Source organism: Rhineura floridana, chromosome 1 (genome assembly GCF_030035675.1).
Source record: "Rhineura floridana isolate rRhiFlo1 chromosome 1, rRhiFlo1.hap2, whole genome shotgun sequence".
Classification (NCBI taxonomy): domain Eukaryota; kingdom Metazoa; phylum Chordata; class Lepidosauria; order Squamata; family Rhineuridae; genus Rhineura; species Rhineura floridana.
In genome coordinates this window covers 124,909,722-124,932,559 of record NC_084480.1, presented here as the reverse complement: position 1 = coordinate 124,932,559, position 22,838 = coordinate 124,909,722, and the positions used below count along the sequence as shown (strand labels likewise).

The 22,838-nt window shown below is 42.7% G+C and overlaps 1 protein-coding gene across 5 annotated transcripts in view; it reads right to left on the bottom strand.

Moving 5' to 3' along the window:
* Positions 1–22,838, bottom strand: part of IFT74 (intraflagellar transport 74) — a 92,507-nt gene that overhangs the window by 2,743 nt on the left and 66,926 nt on the right. For all 5 annotated transcript variants that reach the window (XM_061631299.1, XM_061631277.1, XM_061631288.1 and 2 more), the window contains exons 17-19: positions 11,975–12,138; positions 10,527–10,652; positions 821–881 (exon numbers count right to left, since the gene is read on the bottom strand). In XM_061631299.1, coding sequence (XP_061487283.1) covers positions 821–881; positions 10,527–10,652; positions 11,975–12,138 — 351 coding nt within the window. The remainder of the gene's footprint in view (positions 1–820; positions 882–10,526; positions 10,653–11,974; positions 12,139–22,838) is intronic.

The window sequence follows — 22,838 nt, the reverse complement described above, 5'->3', positions numbered from 1 at the left end:
GTTAGTCATAGAGTAAACCCATTCGATAGACTTATACAAATTAGGTTCACTGATTCCAGTGGGTCTACTCAGATTATAACTAAGGTTGGATATCACCCATTATTCTTGGCAAAAGTATTTTCACAGTCATTGTCTCTTGCTGAACAAATACAACTACCTTTCTTTTGGTACAATGTATATATATGCAAAAATCAGACATTTGCAGGTTCTTTGGATGTGATGGTAATCTATAATGTGTGAAGAGGACATTAGTGTGCCTAAAATAAACTCTTTTTTCATCAGGCTTTGAGATTAGAAGGCTGAGAATGGGCATTTTCCAACCAATGTTAAACAAGTTAATTGATTTCAGAGATTTAAGCACCTGCTTATGTTTCTTATTGAAGCCATTCAGTTTTAACACATGCCTGTACTTGTACTTGGAATAATGGTTGGCAGCTTAATAACTATATTTATTCAGAAATAAATCCTAATAGGCTCAGTACAGACTGTTGCTCCTGAAGGAAATGCTAGCAGCAGCTTGGAATTTCACAACAGTTAAGCATACTGCTCCATCATTTGTACCATACAAAATGAGTTCACATCTCATATAAGAGGATTTGAACTGAACTATCAGCATATGAACAAACCTTTAGTTGCTTTGTTGAGATAGTCAGCAAAGTAATTTTGCAAGCTTTAAAAGCCTTCTACTGCAAGTGAAATTTCTGTCACTGCTGCTTTACATATCTGCACACCTTTTGGCTACCTTTTTGGGTAAAAGCCTTTGAAAATCATTTACTTTATTTTCAGCATTTTCTCCTTTTCTAAAAAGCAAAAAGGATACATTCTTTCATGACGAAGTTATTTTGTTCATGGTGTTGCCACTTCCTTTCCAAATTTGTAAGCTGAAAGAACATGAAAAAATGATAATTGCCAAAAAGCTTCCACTTGCGTGACAACCCTCATTTAACTTCATTTAATTTTAACTATGTTGCATTATTTCTTTATTTATTTATTGCACTTGTATACTGCCCCATAGCCGAAGCTGTCTGGGCGGTTTACAGCAACCAAAAACATTAAAACAAATATACAATTTAAAACACATATTTTAAAAACAATTTAAAACACATGCTAAAATGCCTGGGAGAAGAAGTCTTAACCAGCCGCCAAAAAGATAACGGTGTTGGCGCCAGGCGCACCTCGTCAAAATGATCATTCCATAATTTGGGGGCCACCACTGAGAAGGCCCTCTCCCTTGTTGCCATCCTCCAAGTTTCCCTTGGAGTAGGCACCTGGAGGAGGACCTTTGAACTTGAACGTAGTGTATGGGTGGGTTCAGATCGGGAGAGGCGTTCCATCAGGTATTGTGGTCCCACGTCATGTAAGGCTTTATAGGTCAAAACGAGCACCTTGAATCAAGCTTGGAAACATACAGGCAGCCAATGCAAGCGAGCCAGAATCGGTTTTATATGTTCAGACCGTCTGGTCCCTATTACCAATCTGGCTGCTGCATTTTGCACAAGCTGCAGTTTCCGAATCGTCTTCAAAGGCAGCCCCACGTAGAGTGCATTGCAGTAATCTAATTTGGAGGTTACCAGAGCATGGACAGCTGAAGCCAGGTTATCCCTGTCCAGATAGGGGCGCAACTGGGCCACCAACCGAAGTTGGTAGAAGGCACTCTGTGCCACCAAGGCTACCTGAGCCTCAACATCCATGCCGAGGCTGCTTTATCTGGGGCGGCTCAGGACTTCATGGCCTCCATGGCAACCATGGGGCTGTCTCAATTTGCCACTGGCCCAACGCATGTGTTGGGGCACACTCTTGATTTGATCTTCGCCACTGGACATGGAGATGGTGATCTGGAGATGGGGAGTTTTTTATCGACCCCATTGTCATGGGCAGATCACCGCTTGCTGAAGTTTAGGCTTACAGCCACCCTTTCCCTCCGCAAGGGTGGAGGACCTATTAAGTTGGTCCGACCTCGGAGACTAATGGATCCTTTGGGTTTCCAAAGGGCTCTGGGGGATTTTCCGGCTGATAAGACAGGTGCTCCTGTCGAAGCCCTGGTCGAACTGTGGAATACGGAAATGACCCGGGCCGTGGACACGATCGCTCCTGCGCGCCCTATCCCTTGCAGAGCGCATGCAGCTCCGTGGTATACCCCGGAGCTGAGAGTTATGAAGCGAGAGAGGAGAAGGCTTGAGTGCAGATGGAGGCGTACTCCTGACGGATGCAACTATGCCTTGGTAAGTGCCTCCACTAAGTTGTATACAGAAGCGGTGAGGGCAGCGAAAAAGCGATACTTTGCTGCCACTATTCAATCCTCTCTCAACCGCCCAGCGGAGCTCTTTAAAATTGTCCGAGGGCTTTTACATTCTAGCCCTCAGGATATTATAGAATCTTCAGAATCCCGCTGTAACGAGTTCGCTGGGCACTTCCAAGATAAAATCTCTTGCATCCACCGGGACTTAGACTCCAGTATTATGGCAGTTGAACCTAATGAGGTATCCGGAGCACAGTCTTGTCCTCATTTATTGGATGAGTTTCAGTTGGTACAGCTTGAGGACGTTGACAAGGTGCTTGGACTGGTGTGTGCAACCACCTCTGTACTGGATCCTTGCCCCTCTTGGCTAGTGAAAGCTGGCAGGGTTGGAACAGCTGGCTGGGCCAGGGAAGTGATAAATGCCTCCTTGAGAGATGGAGTGGTCCCTAGTTGCTTAAAAGAGGCAGTAGTGAGACCACTCCTGAAGAAACCTTCCCTGGACCCAGATAATTTGAACAACTATCGACCGGTAGCGAATGTTCCATTCCTGGGCAAGGTCTTAGAACGGGTGGTTGCCAGCCAGCTCCAGGTGCTCTTGGATGAAACCGATTATCTAGATCCGTTTCAATCCGGTTTTAGGCCCGGTTTTGGCACTGAAACAGCCTTGGTCGCCCTGTATGATGACCTATGTCGGGAGAGGGACAGAGGGAGTGTTACTCTGTTGATTCTCCTTGATCTCTCTGCTGCTTTTGATACCATCGACCATGGTATCCTTCTGGAGAGACTCACGGAGTTGGGAGTTGGAGGTACTGCTTGGCAGTGGCTCTGCTCCTACTTGGTGGATCGTCTCCAGAGGGTAGGGCTTGGGGAGCATGGATCGATACCCTGGACTCTCCATTGTGGAGTCCCGCAGGGATCGGTCTTGTCCCCTATGCTTTTTAACATCTACATGAAGCCACTGGGTGCGGTCATCAGGAGTTTTGGAGTGCGTTGTCACCAGTATGCTGATGACACGCAACTCTATTTCTCCTTTTCATCTTCTTCAGGTGAGGCTGTTAATGTGCTGAACCATTGCCTGGCCGCGATAATGGACTGGATGAGAGCTAATAAACTGAGGCTCAATCCTGACAAGACTGAGACACTGTTGGTGAGTGCTTTCTCTGCCCAGATGGTGGATGTTCAACCTGTTCTAGATGGGGTTACACTCCCCCTGAAGGAACAGGTTCGTAGCTTGGGGGTTCTTTTTGATCCATTCCTGTCTCTCGAGGCGCACGTGGCCTCGGTGGCACGGAATGCGTTCTACCACCTTTGGTTGGTAGCCCAGCTACGTCCCTATCTGGAAAGCGACGACCTCGCCTCAGTTGTGCATGCTCTGGTAACCTCTAGATTGGATTACTGCAATGCGCTCTATGTGGGGCTGCCTTTGAAGACAGTTTGGAAACTACAGCTAGTGCAAAACGCAGCTGCTAGACTGCTGACGAGGACCAGGCGGTCCGCACATATAACACCTGCTTTGGCTCGTTTGCACTGGCTACCTATCCGTTTCCGGGCTAAATTCAAAGTGCTAGTTTTGACTTATAAAGCCTTACACGGCACGGGACCACAATACCTAGCGGAACGCCTCTCCCGATATGAACCTATCCATTCACTACGTTCAACATCTAAGGCCCTCCTCCGAGTTCCGACTCACAGAGAAGCTCGGAGGGTCGTAACAAGATCTAGGGCCTTTTCAGTGGCTGCCCCCGAATTATGGAACAGTCTCCCCGATGAGGTCCGCCTGGCGCCTACACTTCTATCTTTTCGGCGCCAGGTGAAAACCTTTTTATTCTCCCACGCATTTTAATCTATTTTTAAGCTTTTAACGTATATTACATTGTTTATTGTTTAATATTTACGCTCTACTGTTTCTGTGATTTTATTGTATTTTATCTTATGTTGTGCACTGCCCTGAGAGCCTTCGGGCTGTGGGCGGTATATAAATCGAATAAAATAAATAAATAAATAAATAAATAAGTGACAGAGATGGTTCTAGGAGTGGAACCCCATCCAGGACAGGTTGGACATCCACCATCCGGTCAGAAGAACCACCCACTAGCAGCATCTCAGTCTTGTCTGGATTGAGCCTCAGTTTATTAGCCCTCATCCAGTCCATTGTCGCAGCCAGGCACCGGTTCAGCACATTGACAGCCTCACCTGAAGAAGATGAAAAGGAGAAATAGAACTGCATGTCATCAGCATACTGATGGCAGCGCACTTCAAAGCTCCGGATGACTGCACCCAACGGTTTCATGTAGATGTTGAACAGCATGGGGGACAGAACTGACCCCTGCGGAACCCCATACTGGAGAGTCCAAGGTGCCGAGTAATGTTCCCCAAGCACCACCTTCTGGAGGCGACCTGCCAAGTAGGAGTGGAACCACCGCAATGCAGTACTTCCCACTCCAACTCAGCCAGTCTCCCCAAAAGGATACCATGGTTGATGGTATCGAAAGCCGCTGAGAGATCAAGGAGAATCAACAGAGTCACACTCCCCCGTCTCTCTCCCGACAAAGGTCATCATCAACAGCTGCCAAAAGAATCTTGTTTTGTAGTAATAGTGCCTCTCTTCATTTCATTGAAGCAGCAATGCCATCTGCAATTAACCCTCCTCTTTGGGACAGGTGAAACATCAGGTTCTTCCAATCCTTCAAGAAAATGCCTGGAGTTAAGTCCTCAGCTTGTAATTTTTTAGTCACTGTAAATGGGTGATGAAGCAACTCTTCCAATTGTCACCTGTGTCCACTGACCTTCGCTTAGCGTCACTTGAGGGTTGGCCATGTCCACAAGAAAGGGTTTCAGGTCAAGCAAGCGCTGAATCATTAAGTAGGTACTGCCCCATTGTGTGGCTTGATCTATAATTGCCCCTTTTCCAGCGCGTCTCTTCAAAATAGAATCAACTTTAGGTGTTCTGGCAGCAGTAACTAATTTCCTCACCTTGCCAATCAGAGGAGCAGCATGTCCTTCTTTCAGACTGTCTCTTATTGCCAGCTACTGTGTGTGCACAACACAGCGCATGTGATGAATTCGGGACAGTTTTGAGGCAGCTTCAACAAGATCATCTAAAGGATCATCATTTTGTTGTTCTGTAGCAACTTCAGTTTGTTCCTCAGCTGCAGGAGCGTGCTCTTCAATTTCAAACATTCCTATATCTCTGAAGTGTTGTTCTAGCTGTTGGTCACCTTCATTATCTGCATTCATTAGTTTAATTGTACTTAACATGTTTGAAGCATTGTCAGTTACAATATAGAGAACTTGTTCTTTTTTAAGTTCATAATCTTGCAGAACCTTTTCCACTAAGACCTGGAGAAACTCGCTGGTGTGATGAGCTTCTGTGTCTTTTACTGCCAGTGTCTTGGTAACTATTTCATTATTGTCACAAACAAATCGGACATTGATGGCAAAATAGTTCACTCTGTGGCATGTGCAGGCATCCATTTTAAGAAATACAAAGTGTCCCCTGAGAGTTTTTTTAAGTTCTTCCTTTTGGTTAAGGGCTTCTTCAATCACTATTTTTCTAATACTATCTCTTTCCAGAGAAACACCAAGTTTGCGGGCCATTTCTCCATTCAGACCTATAAAAGCCGGTCGTGAAAATAATGATAAAGGCACACCATCCTTTGCAACAAGTTCTATGATATGTTTTTTGAATGTATCTGCCGTCATTGTTACTGTAACTTTGTCACCGACAAAATATCTTGTAACTGATGTCTGAGAAGTTTTCTGATCCTTTGCTTGGCTGGAAGTGCTGGGCATTAGTTCCTGGCTTTTGCTGTTATCTTTCTCATCCACAACTTTGAATACTTCTGGATGAAAGCGCTGTAAATGTCTTTTTAAATTGGAAGCTCTCGTAGGAGCATGTTTATCACTGCCTGAATATGTGCTGATCTTGGCATCACACCATTTGTCTTCATCTGGGTCTTTTGTCATACACTGACACACAAAGTTTTCCATCCTGAGTTATGGTGAAATGCTCAAATACAGCTGACTTCATGGGAAGCTTCTTTGACATTGTGAATTTATATTTTAAAAAAATTGTCAATCAAAATTACAAATATTTTTCCTGAAAAAAAAAGAATAAAATATAGGTATAAAATGATATATTTACCCAAAGCCCATGAAAGCCCAACAGCCTCAGCTCATTCCTCTGGCTATGCCTTTGCACACCAGTTATCATGAAAAATAACCCCAAAACCCAAAGCCCCAAAATGACAACCTTCCCAAAATGGCTGCCTCACAGAAGGTCTGCCAAAATGGCCACAAGGCAAAGAAAGGCCCTGTCACACAGCCCCAAACTACCACCCATGCTCCAGCACTAACTGTAGGCCCCAAATGATTCCAGCCCCCCAGGCCCTTACCAAGCCACCCAGGAGGCCTCAAATGAAGCAGGCCTACCAGAGACTCTCTCTGCCCCGACTCCAAACCTTGCAATGCCAGCCCTCCTCCAGGCCCTTAACAGGCCAGCCAGACTGCACAGGGGGCTGCTAAGTGAAGCAGCCCTGCCAGGCCTAGCAGAGACTCTCCCTGCTCCAACTCCAAACCTTGCAATGCCAGCCCTCCTCCAGGCCCTTAACAGGTCAGCCAGACTGCACAGGAGGCTGCTAAGTGAAGCAGGCCTGCCAGGCCTAGCAGAGACTCTCCCTGCTCCAACTCCAAACCTTGCAATGCCAGCCCTCCTCCAGGCCCTTAACAGGCCAGCCAGATTGCACAGGGGGCTGCTAAGTGAAGCAGCCCTGCCAGGCCTAGCAGAGACTCTCCCTGCTCCAACTCCAAACCTTGCAATGCCAGCCCTCCTCCAGGCCCTTAACAGGTCAGCCAGACTGCACATGAGGCTGCTAAGTGAAGCAGCCCTGCCAGGCCTAGCAGAGACTCTCCCTGCTCCAACTCCAAACCTTGCAATGCCAGCCCTCCTCTAGGCCCTTAACAGGTCAGCCAGACTGCACATGAGGCTGCAAAGTGAAGCAGGCCTGCCAGGCCTAGCAGAGACTCTCTCTGCCCAGACTCCAAACCTTGCAGGCCCCTTGCCTCAACCGCTCCAAGCCTCTCTCTCACGCTCCAATGCTGAGAAGCTGACCCACCAGGTCCTCTCTCTCCCGCCTTGTGTGCCACCGAAACAGATAACCAGCCAAGGCCCAAAGCACCTAACGTGGACTAGCTACCTGCTCCGTGGTCGCATCGGGCCAGAAAGAGGCCGAGGGGAGGTGGATCAGGGCTTAAATAGCCACCCTGCACCACCCCATGTGACAGGCATGTGTGGCCATGCCACGCCCAAAAGGGGAGGGGCATTGAAGCCATGCCAGGTCTTCCCCAGCATTACTGCAAAGGCCCACCATTGCCAGAGCTCTTGGGTCTGACAGTGGTGGGAATTGTTATAATATTATAAGTTTTTATTTTGAAGCCGGAGTCGGTACATTTCTACTGACTCTGATTCCACCCAAAATTGCTTCCAACTCCGACTCTAACTCCACAGCCCTGGTTGTAAGTTCTGCCAGGTCACATGACTGAGCTTAGAGAGGTTTGGAATAGGTGTAAGCCTCTCCTTGCCTTATCCCACTCTCACCATGCCCCTGGAAGGCCATTTTGGGACTTATGCCAGTTAAAATTCTGCCAGCTTTACCAGCTGAGCCTGCATAACCCCAGCTCATCTTGGTTGAGGGATTTATGCCAATGTATTCCCAGCTGAGCTCGGATGAAGGAGTTGCACTGGCTGAGTCCTGTCTTAGCTGGGACAGCTCAAGATCTGCCTATTCCAAACTCGCTCATCCTGACAGACCTTGGGTTTGGGTTGTGGTATAAGTATGTTTATGACTGCAGCCTTACTGAAGTCTCACTGATTTCAATACGTTAAATAAAGAGCAGCTTAATAAGAGCAGTTTAGAAATTAAAAGAACTGACAAGAATTCAAATAGTTTACAATACATCAAAAAAACTACCTTGCAGTTTGTGTAAACAGTGAGAATATTGGCTTTATTTTATTAATCAGTCAATCAATCAAACAAATTTATATCCTGCCCTTCCTCCCAGCAGGGAGGAATTACTTTAATTACAGTAGTGTGTGGGAACTATGATTTATGTATGACACTGAGTCCTCATTATCTGTGTTTCTTTTTGGATAATAACTGTTTTCAGAATATGTAAGGCTTATCATATAACATATCTTGACACTATATTGGGCCCTGAACTATACAGAAGAAACTTCCTAATTTTCATAGCTGGATTTCCTGTCTGATGCCAAAAACTATGATAAGAGCAGGACTGCACTGAGAAGATTGCAGGAGTGCAGGGACTCTGACAACGCTTTCAGTATCAACAGGAAGGTAATATGGCTCTTATATTGATGGCTGCTTCCTAACAATGCAATTTTTACAGTATCAATTTGCTTGCTTCATGCTACTGTTCAAAGTTTTTGTGTCACAACATGCAAGCTATTTGCAATGAATGTTTCAGAATAGCTCTGTGGAAGCAAACATTTTATAGTTCAAGAATCTAGTGCAATTTGGTACACATTCTAAAGCAGCAATTGCTAGAATCAGAACTTATGCTGGAAAAGTATCTCAACACACTCTATTGAGCCTCTGATAGCCAGTAAATTTTGAGATACAATGCAACAGGTAGCAAACTTCATCACTTTTCAACAGATTATATTGTATGCCATACCCAGCACAAATGCACTTGAGCATTTCAGATTATCAAATCATATCATGAAATTCCATATGGTTTCCATCATTCCCACTACTTCCCGTCTTCAGTCTTTGAATGCTGCTGTTTTTATAGCCAAAGCAGCAATACCCATGCACAAATGGGAGTTATCAGGGAAAACAAAAATCAGGTTTGCAAAAATACAAAAAAATCTTTGGGGAAAAGCTCTAAGGGGGTAGGGGTGGGGCGGAGAGAAAGGAATGAAGTGGCTGGAATTCTGAACAGGGAACTTGTCACACTGCACAATTTTGTTACAGGTCCCACATATATATTTTATATCACTGACTAATATTTTTTAACAAAATAAATATTAACTAGAAAATTTTGCACTGAGTAGCTCCTCTGTTTATCAGTGAGATGAAACTCAGTATGTACTGAACAGGGGAGAAAAAAGGTCCTGTTCCTATAGAACTGAGGTCACTAATCAGGACCTCCATGTAGGTCTCAGCAGAGCTCTTACAGTAGAGGGTGATAACATTTCATTCAACAGTGCTACCAAACTACCAATATGTATGTCCATCTGACTTATACACTTATCACATGTCTGTGGCCCAGTTCAGACATAATGACATTGGACCAACAAACAATGGCTTGTTGGTCTGGGAATGAGCTATGTGGTTGAGCACTCCCTCCTCCCTTTATTCGTTAACCACAACTCAGAACGTTCTGGTTCATGTGCATCACAGCTTCATGCAGTGTCCAAACTGGGAAACTATGGTCTGAATGCTCCTTACAAATCAGGATCAAACCATAGTTGTATACCCTAATGTGTATGGACTGCTCAAACTAGCTTACTAGTTCAGGAAACCTAAATAAATCAGATAAGAAAGTATTGAGCTAAGGTGTGTGAGAGAAGGATGGAGGGAGTATGTGGTCACACAGCTTATTCACAGTCCAACAAACCAGATCATTACATATTAATCAGGATTATGATTCTCAACACTCCAACCTCAAATGTTCAAAAAAACCCAAAAAACAAAACCCACAACAGAGAGCTAAATATTCCTAATTCTGCCAAATTTGAAATTTTAGTTGTGTGGCACTACAGAAAGAAGGGTTATCTCTTTCCCCCACGCTTCACCCTGCAATTTCCCCCAGCAAAGCTGTTATATTTCTCTGCAGGAAAATCTCATTGGCAAGAGCTCTATTCCATTAATAGCCGGGCTGAAGCAAAAGAACACAGAGATCAAAGAATTATAGATCTATTAGACTTGCAGAAGATCTGACATAGTGTATTTTAACTCAATTATACAATTGTACATATTCGCATTCACTTTTTTCTTCAATGTAGGCTAGTTTCTTCAGAGTCTTCTCACTTACTCCAGTGGTATTTTTAGTATTTACGGTCATATTAATATTATGGCTCTAGGGTTCATAATTGGAAGAGTTCTATGATTCTTCTAATTCTTATGCCCTTCCACATTTTAAAGACTTTGAAGCAATTGAAAGAGGCTTTGAAGCAATTAAACACAGACATACTATACGAAGCTTCAACATTCTTAAAAGGTGGAGATAGGCGATGCCCAAGTGCAATAAATATTTTCAACTGTACCTGTGCATGTGTCTCATTCTCCTGCAGCTGCAACTTTAGGCCTTCATATTCTCTATTCAGATGCTCCATATTTTTCTTGAAAGCATTCCTGCATTTTGTTAATGTTTCTTTCTCTTCTTGAAGTTTCTTTGTGTAAGGAAATAATCAAAAAATTAAACAGCACTCATTCCTGTAATACCATACAATCCTGTAATGACAGATGGTATGGACAAAGTATGTGGCCAGCTCATGTGTGAAAGATGTGTGAACTGACTTGTCTCACTGTGTTATGTCACTTTAGTGACTGGTTTTCAAGTTGGCTAATCTTTACTTAAAGAAGATTAGCAGAAACTGAAAAGCAGAAAATGGAAGTTGTATTCTCATACATAAGGGCTTTCTATTTCTTTAGGAATGAAAACTCATACATCTTGTATAAGGGATGGGAAACCTTCGGCTGTCCAAATGTTGCTGGACTACAATTCCCATCATCTTTCACCATTTGTTATGCTGGTTGAAGCTGATGGAAGTTGGTATCCAACATCATTCAGAGGGCCACATGTTCTCTGTCCCTCTATAATATGAATAATTTCTTTCTTTTTCACTGTGGAATATGTTCTTTATATACATAACACTGTCTCCTAGCCACACTTAGGAATGTTATCGATCTCTACTATTTAGTTTCCAGCTGCTAATTTATTATACACTTCCCTCTTCCTGTAAGGCTTTTGTTTGAGACGATAAAGGGTACACAGATAATAGAACACTTTCTGCAGATAATGTACAATTAAAATGGATGCTAAACGTAAGAACATAAGTGGAGCCCCACTTTCCTCGCAGTCATCACCCATATACTTATGGGAAACCCACGTGCAAGACATTAGCGCAAGACTACTCCCCTGCTCGTCTTTCCCAACTGGTATACAGAGGCACATTGCCTCTGATCCTGGAGGTAAGATGCAGACATTATGATGAGTAGCCATTGATAGTCCAAAGCACCACTAATTTCAACAGAGTTTACTTTCAAGTAAGTGGAATATGCCCTTATCTCTGTCTTTTTTTGCAGTTAGTTGCAGTTGTATAGGACAAGTTAAATATTACTTATTTAAGCTGTACTTTAATTTCTTTTCAGTTTTAGGTCTAAAATTGTTCAAAGGTGGTACTGTTGATTTTCTTGAAAAAAGAAAAGCTTTTTTTTACTCTGTTTTTATGATTAAGACCATTTCCACACAAACAAGAAGTCACATGAGAGTGGTGACTAACATAACTACTGAAGTGGGACCTATCATGTGAGTCTTGCACAGACATGCTACAGTCACGTGAGATAACACATTGGGGAAGCAGCTCCACCATGTCTCAGTGTGTGAGTATGTGAAGGAAGTTGAAGATAGAACATCTAACATGTTCCATTCTGAATACTTAAATAGCTGAGTCTCAAGCAAATATCACAAATGTTTTTGACTGTTAACTACCTTTTTCTTTTCTTCTCCTGCTGCTTTCAGAGCTGGCACATTATTGTAAAGTTCCAAGTCTTCTGTCATTTGTTCAATTTTTTCTTTGAGAGAAGTCAATTCATCCATCATCTTGCCTTCTAGCAGTCCCATCTTCTGGAGGTCCATTCGTAGACGCTGACTATCTGTACCAAAGGAAATTGACTAAGAAGCATTGCTGACATACAATGGAGATTATTTTCTAGTACGGAGAGAAGTGAATCATAATATTTACTTATTCAATGGGACAACCAACTCCTGCTTGCCTTGGCCTTGGTCCAGTAAAGCTCTTAAGCATGTCCTTAAGTTTTCCATACAAACATCCATTATATGATGAAGTAGTGGTATGGCTAAGACTAGTGTTGACATATTTTATTACTTGCAACAAAAACTGGCAAAGAGAAATTAGCATTGTTGTTCTTAGCTTACATTTGTTTATAAACTATGTAAAAAGATATCATTGCCCTCTTTAGTTTTAAATTACATAAAAATGTTGTAAACTCTCTAAGTGACCTTTTCCTAATGGTAGTCTTGATTGGTTGCTATACAGGATCCTCAATGGTTATGCTGACAATTTAGGAGAAAAAGCATATAAGCACCTTAAATAGAATCTTGTGTTCAAATGAATTATCATCATGTTCAACATTCAAGCCCAATGCCGATTTTTTATTCTCTATGCAGTAGCAGACTGAGATATTACTCACCCACCCTGCCTTTGAGCCTAGCTGATATCTGTACCTTGGATGCAATATTATAACCAAATCTTACAGAGCTCCCATTGATCTTCCCACCCATTTTGTAGATGAGAGCCACACTTGCCCAGACCTAGAAACTCTGAATCATCATATGCTCCCAGAACATTAAATGGATCCCAATATGTGCTCCAGTGCATGGTATTGTCTGGGAATCAAAAGACCAAAACCACACACTCATGCTGTGTTTACATAGGAGGCTAGGTGCACAGACTCCAGTGTGTCCAGGCATGAACCACATGGTTTATACATCATAGAGTGTACAGATCATAAAGTTTTATACATAGGCCTTTATGCAAATATGATATCTAATATGCAGACATCAGGTGAGCATAGTGGAAGAGAATAATGCATGGGAGCATGATTCTACACTCCCCACATGTGCTGGACTGAAAACCTTCATATTGCTTTAAAGCCAAGCAGTTCTTCTCCCTAATTAATTAATTAATTGATTTATTGATTAATTAATATCTTGAGTGGGGGAAGCCCAAGGAATTTCTTTGAGGACATCTGCTTCATTATGAGGCTTTTGGGGACATTACAGGTGTGTCCCACTCCCAGGATTATAGCTCACCTGCTGTCACGGAGAATGAGGGTCTCAGGGAAGGAGAGTAAGGAAAAGGGAAATGATCCCCGAGAAGGGACCCATTCATGAGGGATGAGCAGCTATCCTCTCATACTGAGGATACTTCTCTAGGGGATGGAGGAATCCTGGTAGTGGGTCATTTAATTATTAGGAACATAGAGAGTTGGATGTGTGATGGGTGTACAGATTGCAGGGTTAATTGCCTGCCTGGTGTGAAGGTTGCAGATGTTGCGCATCGTCTAGGTAGCCTGGGGAACAGTCAGCAGTTGTGGTGCATGTTGGCACCAATGACATGGAGAAATGTAGTTGTGAGGTCTTGGAAGCAAAATTTAGGTTGCTAGGCAGGATGCTGAAAGCCAGGAACTCCAAGGTAGCTTTCTTTGAAATGCTAGCAGTTCCACATGCAGGGTCAGCTAGACAAGCACAGCTTTGTAGTCTCAATGTGTGGATGAGAAGATGGCGTCGGGAAGAGGGGTTTGAATTTGGTAGGCACTGAGGAACATTTTGGGACAAACCAGCCCTGTACAAAAGGGATGGGCTCCACTTGGAACCTGGATGGAACCAGACTGTTGGTGCTTAAAATAAAAAAGTGGCAGAGCAGCTTTTAAAGTGACTGCGGCCAGGTAGGGGGGAGCTGGCAGAAGCTGAGAAGGTTCCAGTTTTGTACACCGCCCAGAGAGCTATTCGCTATGGGCGGTTTAAAAATGGAACAAATAAATAAATAAATAAATAAAAAACAAGTCTCCCCCCGGGATGAAGATGAAAAAAATGGTGAAAATTTAAATAACAGAACTTAGCATTGTGAGTGCAGGAGTACAGGATAGCTATTTAGAGAGACCAAAGCACCATACACATTAACACTAGAGCCAGCTACACTTGAAGAGATAAATTGTATACAAGTGTTTATATTCTGATGCTAGAAACCTCCAAGCCACGATGGGAAAACTGGAGTGCTTGCTCTTAAAGCGCAGCATTGTTTGAGTGGGCATAAAGAAAACCTGGTGGAATGGAGAGAACCAGTGGGCCACGGTTATCTCCAGATATAAACTCTAATGGAAGGACATACCGGAGGTGGTATCACTCTGTACATCAAAGGGGGCACAGAGCCCAGCAAGCTAGAAATCCCCAAATATTAATAATACTTATTGTCCACCCTTCGCCATTATCACTGTGGGTGGTAATACTGGTTCCCAAGAGTAATTTAGTATTGGGGACGTGCTGTCGGCCCCCTGATCAAAATGCTCAGGGAGCTCTCAAAATGAAGAATGAAATCAAGGAAGCATTCAAAAGAGGAAATATTATAGAAATGAGTGCCTTCAACCCTCACATAGAAATGTGTTCAACTCACGACAAAGATGTAAAACTTCCAGATATCCTAAATGATTGTGCCCTAGAATAGCTTGTCATGGAACCAACCAGAGGGGTGGCAACCCAGGACTTAAGTGGCACTCAGGACCTGGTGCAAGATATACATGTTGTCAAACCAACTGGGAGCAATGACGATAGTGCTATTAAATTAAACATACATGTAAATTGCCAGTTGCCAAGAAAATCCAACATGGTCCCATTTGAATTCAAAAGAGCAAACTTCTACAATAGAAAGTGATGCATACTGGGGAAAAAAATCTTTATTTCACATATACACTTATAGGGTCTGAACTGGAAGTGACCTTGATGGCTCATCACGGATAGCTCAACCAAGGTGTCAACCCAGTGTGTGTGGCATCTGTGAAAAAGGCAAACTCCATGGTAGCATTAGGAAAGGATGATAAGGCTATAAATGATTACTAACCATGATGGCTATGCTCTGCCTCCATGGCTGGAGAATGCCGTTGTGCTCAGGTCCTGCTTGTGGGCTTCCCACATGCATCTGGTTGGCCACTGTGAGAACAGGATGCTGGACTAGATGGGTCATTGGTCTGATCCAGCAGGCTGTTCTTATGATACTGGGTGTTTATTTTGTTATTTTATTCTGTTACCTGCCCTAAGCTTTCAGGAAAAGCTGAACAAATAAAAAGTGCAGTCCCCTTTTATTTGAACTACTTGTTATCAGCAGTAGTGGCTACTGTGGTAAATTGCTATTATAACTGCACTTAGTTTCTCCCTAGAGTGCTATCTCTTGCTCTTCAGGAAGTTGACTTCTTAGGTACAGTTCAGATATACCTTGTGAGATGCTAAATTCTGAAAGTGGCAGGGAATAAGGAAGATAGATTAGGAAATATGTTTTTATGATATGTTCAGCTTTAAAGAATAGGCCTTAGTGTAGCCAGTAAGATTTTAACAACTAGGGTGTATGATTGGAAGAGGGTTATTTTTTTATTCCCCCCCCAAGGAATTTGAGTTGTTTGATACATGCTACCTCTTTGAAGGAGTGCTCTGGTGAATACAGTTTACAAGACATGGGTTGTGAACACACTTATCGCCAGAACAAAGCATTTCAATTATCAATCTGCCAATCAGTTGCAAAATCTCTTTGAAACTGAATTAAAAAATGTATTCAAGCTGCTCCAACCAGATTTTACAGTAAAAGGGGGTGGGATTTGATTAGCATTCTGTGCCGTTTTGAGAGGTGGATATGCACTGGAATAGCAGAACAGTGAATGTGTTTCTACTCGTAGATTAGTGATCTCTTCCTCAAAATAGATTTGATAGTATCTGATTCCCTAGCTACTTTGAACAGATTTATTGGAGCGTAATGACTGGTGGGAGAATCTATGAAGGCAGATGCAATTTGCCAGAAACAGAGAGCAGTTGTAGGGGGAAAATGTTTGAATTTTTCTTATGAGTGAACTAGCTCCAGAGATCATCTTAATCCAGGAACTAGTAAATGCAAATGACTGCATATCCACTGTGTCACTTCTAGCTACCCAGTACAGACTGACACACAGGAATCTGAACGTGTGCATAACCTCACCAGTTGGTGGATGAAGTCTTTAAAGCCATCTGAGGCCTGTTGTATCCAGTACAGTTAATCAGGAGTGAATCCAGCCTTGATGTGGGGGAGCAGGATGGCTAGGCTAGATATAACAACTGGCAGAAATGCTGATAGTGGTTCTGGTTGCTGGGAGAACCAAATTCCACATTGAACATTATCAACATTCAGCCATACTCCATTCCTGATTCAGGTAAGTAGAAGAAACGGCCTCTGGGCTTGGTTTTTGTTCTTCAGCACTTTTGAGCCATGGGAGATAAAGGTAACCTAATTAATAGAGTGATGGGAGAAGAAATGAGAAGCTCATAGTGGGATCCAGTTCTCTCTCCTTTGCTCCTGACATTTTTTTTTTTTGGCCAGGCATGCAAAAGGAGTGGGGGCATTTCTCCATTTCCCCTGGTGGAGTTCAAACATCCTTCTCCTGATTTTTAACTCCCTGCAAGTGTGTATCCTGAATATAAGAGCCCTACTGGATCAGACCAAAGACCTATTTAGCATTCTGTTCTCACAGTGGCCAACCAGATGCCTATAGGAAGCCTAGAAGCAGGACATGAGTACAATGGCACTTTCCCACTTGTGATTCCTGGCAATTGGTATTCAGGGGCATAACAACACCAAGAGACACATAGTAAAACATAGTTATCATGGCTGGTAGGCACGGCCATGAATTTATTTAATCCTTTTTAAAGCTATCAAAATCAGTGGCCATCACTACATCTTGTGGGAGCAAATCCCCTAGTTAAAGTATGTGCTGTGTGAATAAATTCCTCCTTTTGTCTGTCCTGAATTTTCCATTACTTAGTTTCATTGGATGCCCTGGGTTTTAGTATTGAGAGGGAGAAAGTTCTGTCTAACTTTCTCCACTCCATGCAAATCCTTATTCATCTCTACTATGTTCCCTCTTACTTGCCTTTTTTTAAAAAAATCACTAAAAAGCCCCAAATGTTGTAAACTTTCCTCACAGGGGTGTTGCCTTGTCCTTTCGATCATCTTGGTTGCCCTTTTCTAAACCCTTTTCAGCTGTACAATATCCTTTTCAAAGATATTACAAAATAACTGATTGGTGTAATTGGTATATGAAGTTGGGGCTCATTGATTTATGCTTTGCTGCCTTTGAAAGTTGCACCTATGGAGTTGTGGGTTTAAATCCTGAAAATCCTGCAGTTCCCATGGGCTGAGGAAGAGAGGACATCTGTACCACTTAATATCTTTATGGGGATGGCTTTTAGTTCAGTTCCCCTCTAGGATGCACACCTTAATGTGGTGAGAGAGTTTGAGTGTTGAAGAAGCTGAGAGCAATGCTGTCAGGAGTCTAGACCAAGAGGCTAGACTCCTAGCAGGGGCACCAAGGTGGAATGGTCAAAGCTGAGACACCAGACTAAGATGCATCCAAACTCAGCGGAAGGCAATGGTAAACCACCTCTGAATACCTCTTGCCATGAAAACCCTATGAATAGAGTATCCAAAATGCAACACAAGATAGTGCTGGAAGATGAGACCCACAGGTCAGATGGCATTCAACGAGCTACTGGGGAAGAACAAGGGACAAGTATGAGTAGCACTGTGGCTAATGATGCCACTGGGTTAAAGCTGAATGGAAGCCCAGAGGCTGATGCGCACAGATGCAGAAGGAGAGTCCGGAGTTGTACAAAGTACACAATAGGAACATGGAATGTGAGAAGCATGAACCAGGGAAAGCTAGAAGTCATCAAGCAAGAAATGGAATGTATCAACATTACAATACTTGGCGTGAGTGAATTAAAATGGACGGGAATGGGATATTTTCAATCAGGCAACTATAAAATATTTTATGTAGAAAATGAGAAATTAAGAAGAAATGAGGTTGCTTTACTAGTGAGAAGTGATGTAGCAAAAGCAATTAGGAGCTATAATGCAAGGTCTGAGTGAGTGATATCAATGAGATTAAATGGGAAACCTATTAACATAATCATCATCCAAGTCTATGTGCCAATGGCAAATGCAGAAGAAGAAGAATTGGAAAGATTTTATGCAGAAGTGCAGGATTTTACACAGAAGTACAGGAAGAAATTGATCACACACCAAAACAAGATGTTCTGATAATGTCTGAAACCCTGATGAAATGCTGCAACTTATTTATTTATTAAATTTATATCCCGCGCTTCTTCCCAGAAGGAACCCTGAAAGTGGACAATACTGAGCTGTATGGAAAAATGATCCAACTTGATATAAGGCAGCTTCCTCTATATCTCTATCTGGAGAAGGTAAAGTTTTCTGGCATCCAACTGCCATCCTAGAGTGAAAAAAAAGAAAAAGGAAAAAAAAGGAAAGAAAAAAACAACAACCCTTCTCTCTGCAAAGAGACAGGAAGAGGATGCAGTCCAGTTCCTTCTGATATGCCACTAAGTCAGACTTCAACAAGCAAATGTGTACACAGTAGCAAATTCTGAGACAAAACTGCTTTGTGCTTTGACCCAGGGAAATGTTGCTGGGAAATGCTGCCATCAGCAAATATGTTTACTCACAGGAGTTTCCTTTAGAGAGGGAAGGAGAGACTTCTGTTAATGATCTTTACACACAGTGTGAGCTTGTGGCCCCTGAAATACATTTCTATAACATTACAATATGAATATGCAACTTGTGGTCCATAAGGCCCTTTTGCACAAACAGCTGAATCAAACTGGAATTCGTAGTCCCATCTTTTTGTTACAGAAGAAGAAAGCAAATTTCTAGTCCTCATGGCTACAGGAATATATATAAACAATGTGATAATAAGAATTTCCAATCTACCATTTTTTTTAGTGCCCCCGAAGTTCCCCAGCTTTTGGGTCTTATTTCTAAGCACAGAGGCTGCCAATTCTTGTTGTCCATGTGCATAAACAGGGGACTGGGCTGTATGTATAATATTTATTTGATTGTATGCTATTCTTATATTGCTACATTTGTATCTTGTTCTGTGATTATTTAATAACTTAAACTGATGCAGTACAGAGCTTGAGGATGAATGGCAAAGGGCTCTATAGCACCACAATGAAGACAATAAATAAAAAGAAACAAAATATTTTCAAATACATGATTTTAAAATCTGTTTCTTGATTGTAGGGAATGAATTATGGTTTTTAACTTTTAACTCCTGGCTGGTTGGTTATCCTATCTATACAACGAAATGAGTGAGCTATATGATTTATCTCTTTTCAAAGAAGACAACTGGAATTCTATTTTCATATGACTTACAATAACTTGATGTTGTATGGATGGCACCTTATAAATGTAAATAATGGAGAATTTCCAATATAGGGGATTCCACAGGACAGAATGTTTACATTAATAAATGAATGCATTAAAAATGGAAGCAGCAATATAAAAAACACAGAGCTGTATCCAATGCGAGTCCTATTCAGAGCAGACCCATTGAAAATTATGAACATAACTAAATCAGGTCCATTCATTTCAGTGTGTCTACTCTGAGTATAAGTTAGTTGGACACAACCCATAACTGCAACCATGTAAAAATGTGATAATTGCAGCCCTGCTTTAATGCTAGTACTAAGAAAGGGAAATAGTGGCAATGAAATGAAGTAAAACAGTGTCTTCTGCTCATAATGTCAGTCAAACAAATAAGTAATTACTTCCATGTAATGATCTAAAGAACATAAGAAAAAAGGACAAAGTAGAAACACTGCTCATTTATTTCACTGAAACAAAATTACAACTCCTTTCCTTTCCATAAAACTATGGCCCATCCCCCATTAAACTGTGACTTATATCATTTATTAACAAACTAGGATATGAAACAAGGTTCTGATTTTGGTTTCATATGCCAGTTAGTAAAAAGAGAATACATTACATGTTCCCAGGTTGTTTCCCGTTGAAAGAAAATGTATGCACCAGTAAATCTGAATGTTGATCAAGGAAAGTCAGCTGCCCTAATCTCCTATTAGTTCCAGCACTTAAAAAAATAAATAAGGTATGCTCCTGCTCATATAACTTGGGGATAAATTACTTATCAAAGCACACTTTTAACCATTCATCCAGTAAGCAGATGCAGGACTATACAAGCAAAGTAGTAAATACCTATATTTCTGCCAGCAAATGATAAGAAAACTGGTAATACAGTGACACCTTGCCAGTCCTCAGGTGCCACAGAGGGCACCTTTGCTTTGGTATAGCAGCTGAGGACTCACAAAGGAGGAGAGGGGAAAACAAACCAACACTAAGCAAAACAAATGAATAAGCATAGCCTGCTATGCTTTCTGTGGCCTCTGTTCTTCAATCTTGGGTCTCCCATCAGCCCCAGCCAGCTTAGTCAATGGCCAAGAATGATGGGAATGATAGTCCAACAACATCTGAGGCCCCAAGGTTGAATAAGCAGGGTCTAAGAACTCTGGGCTCCATTAGAGGAAGGACAGGATATAAATTCATTAAATAAATAAATAACCCATATCAGAAACCTGAGCACTGCAGCATTTAATTTTGTGAGTTTCCATCATTCATAATTTCAGAGAAAAGGATGCATAATGCGCTGTGTCTTAAAAATCAAAGAAACAAACAAAATCAATAAAGAACAATTGAAACAACTGAAAATGTGATTGCTTTCAGATGAAATGTGATGCCTTAGTTCGTTTTAACCATAGTCTGTTGAACAAGTCAGGATCATGTTTATACATTCAAACACACCGTCATTTGTTTTGCTTAGTGTTGGTTTGTTTTCCCTCTCCTCCTTTGTGAGTCCTCAGCTGCTATACCAAAGCAAAGGTGCCCTTTGTGGCACCTGAGGACTGGCAAGGTGTCATTGTATTACCAGTTTTCTTATCATTGGCTGGGCAGAAATAGGGTGTGGAAAATTTCCTTTTCAGAAATCTTTGGAGATTTTGGCATGCCCCTGAGTAAAAACCCACCCTACTATATATCCTTCACGTAGGCTTCTTAGCCCTCTTTGTTAACCCTTTCCTCTCAAATCATGCTAACAGAAGTCTTTCCACTGTGGCCACACTTGTCAGCAAGATTGGTGGAAAAAGCAGCCTGATGCCAGGCAGAGTGAGGAGGGAGATGTCTGTGAAAGCGCTAACAAAATTTAATAATAATAGTAATAATAAAATAATAATAAAATTTTATTTGTGAGTCGCCTATCTGGCCAAATTAACGGCCACTCTAGGCGACGTACATCAACATAATAAAATAAAAATACAATATAAAACCAATACAACAACACTCAATAATTAAACTAATCACCCCTCATACATTTAAGCAACAATGTTAAAAACTAACCCACCCCAGCGATCCCGTAGGCCTGCCTGAACAGCCAGGTCTTCAAGGCTCGGCAGAAACCTATCAAGGAGGGGGCATGGCGAAGGTCGAAAGGAAGGAAATTCCAGAGGGTGGGGGCCACAATCGAAAATGCCCTCTCTCTGGTCTGCACCAACCTAGCTGTTTTAGCTGGTGGGACTGAGAGAAGGTCTTGTGTGGCTGATCTTGTCAGGCGGCATAATTGGTGATGCTGGAGGCGCTCCTTCAGATAAACTGGGCCGAAATCGTATAGGGCTTTAAAGGTCAACACCAGCACCTTGAATTGGGCCCGGTAAACAACTGGTAACCAGTGTAGATCTACTAACACCGGCGTGATATGATCCCGGCGACGGCTGTTCTTAATCAAGCGTGCCGCCACATTCTGTATCAGCTGTAATTTCCGGACCGTTTTCAAGGGCAACCCCACGTAGAGTGCATTACAGTAGTCTAGGCGAGAGGAGACCAGGGCATGTATCACCCGTGGGAGAAGATGGGCAGGAAGGTAGGGTTGCAGCCTCCGTATCAGATGGAGTTGATACCAAGCTGCCCGGCTCACTGCCGAAACCTGAGCCTCCATGGACAGCTGGGAGTCAAGAATGACCCCAAGGCTGCGGACCTGGTCCTTCAGGGGTAATCTTACCCCATTGAACACCAGGTCTATATCTCCCAACCTTCTCTTATCTCCCACGAGCAATACCTCGGTCTTATCGGGGTTTAGCTTCAGCCTATTCCTTCCCATCCATCCACTTACGGATTCCAGGCACTTGGACACGGTATCCACAGCCAACTCTGGTGAGGACTTAAACGAGAGATAGAGCTGAGTGTCATCCGCATATTGGTGACACTGCAGCCCAAATCTCCTGATGATGGCCCCCAGCGGCTTTACATAGATGTTGAATAGCATGGGGGAGAGGATAGAACCCTGTGGCACTCCACAATTGAGAGGCCAAGGGGCTGAAACCTCATCCCCCAATGCCACCCGTTGATGCCTGTCTGAAAGATAGGAACGGAGCCACCGTAAAACAGTGCCCCCTATTCCTAATCCCTCCAGGCGATCTAAAAGGATACCGTGGTCGATGGTATCGAAAGCCGCTGAGAGATCCAGGAGGACAAGGTGTATTCTCCCCTATCCAACGCCCTCCTCATATCATCCACCAGGGCGACCAAGGCTGTTTCAGTTCCATGTCCTGTCCTGAAGCCCGATTGGAATGGGTCTAGATAATCTGCTTCATCCAAGTGTGTCTGTAACTGTTTGGCCACCACTCGCTCAATCACCTTGCCCAAGAATGGTAAATTAGAGACTGGGCAGAA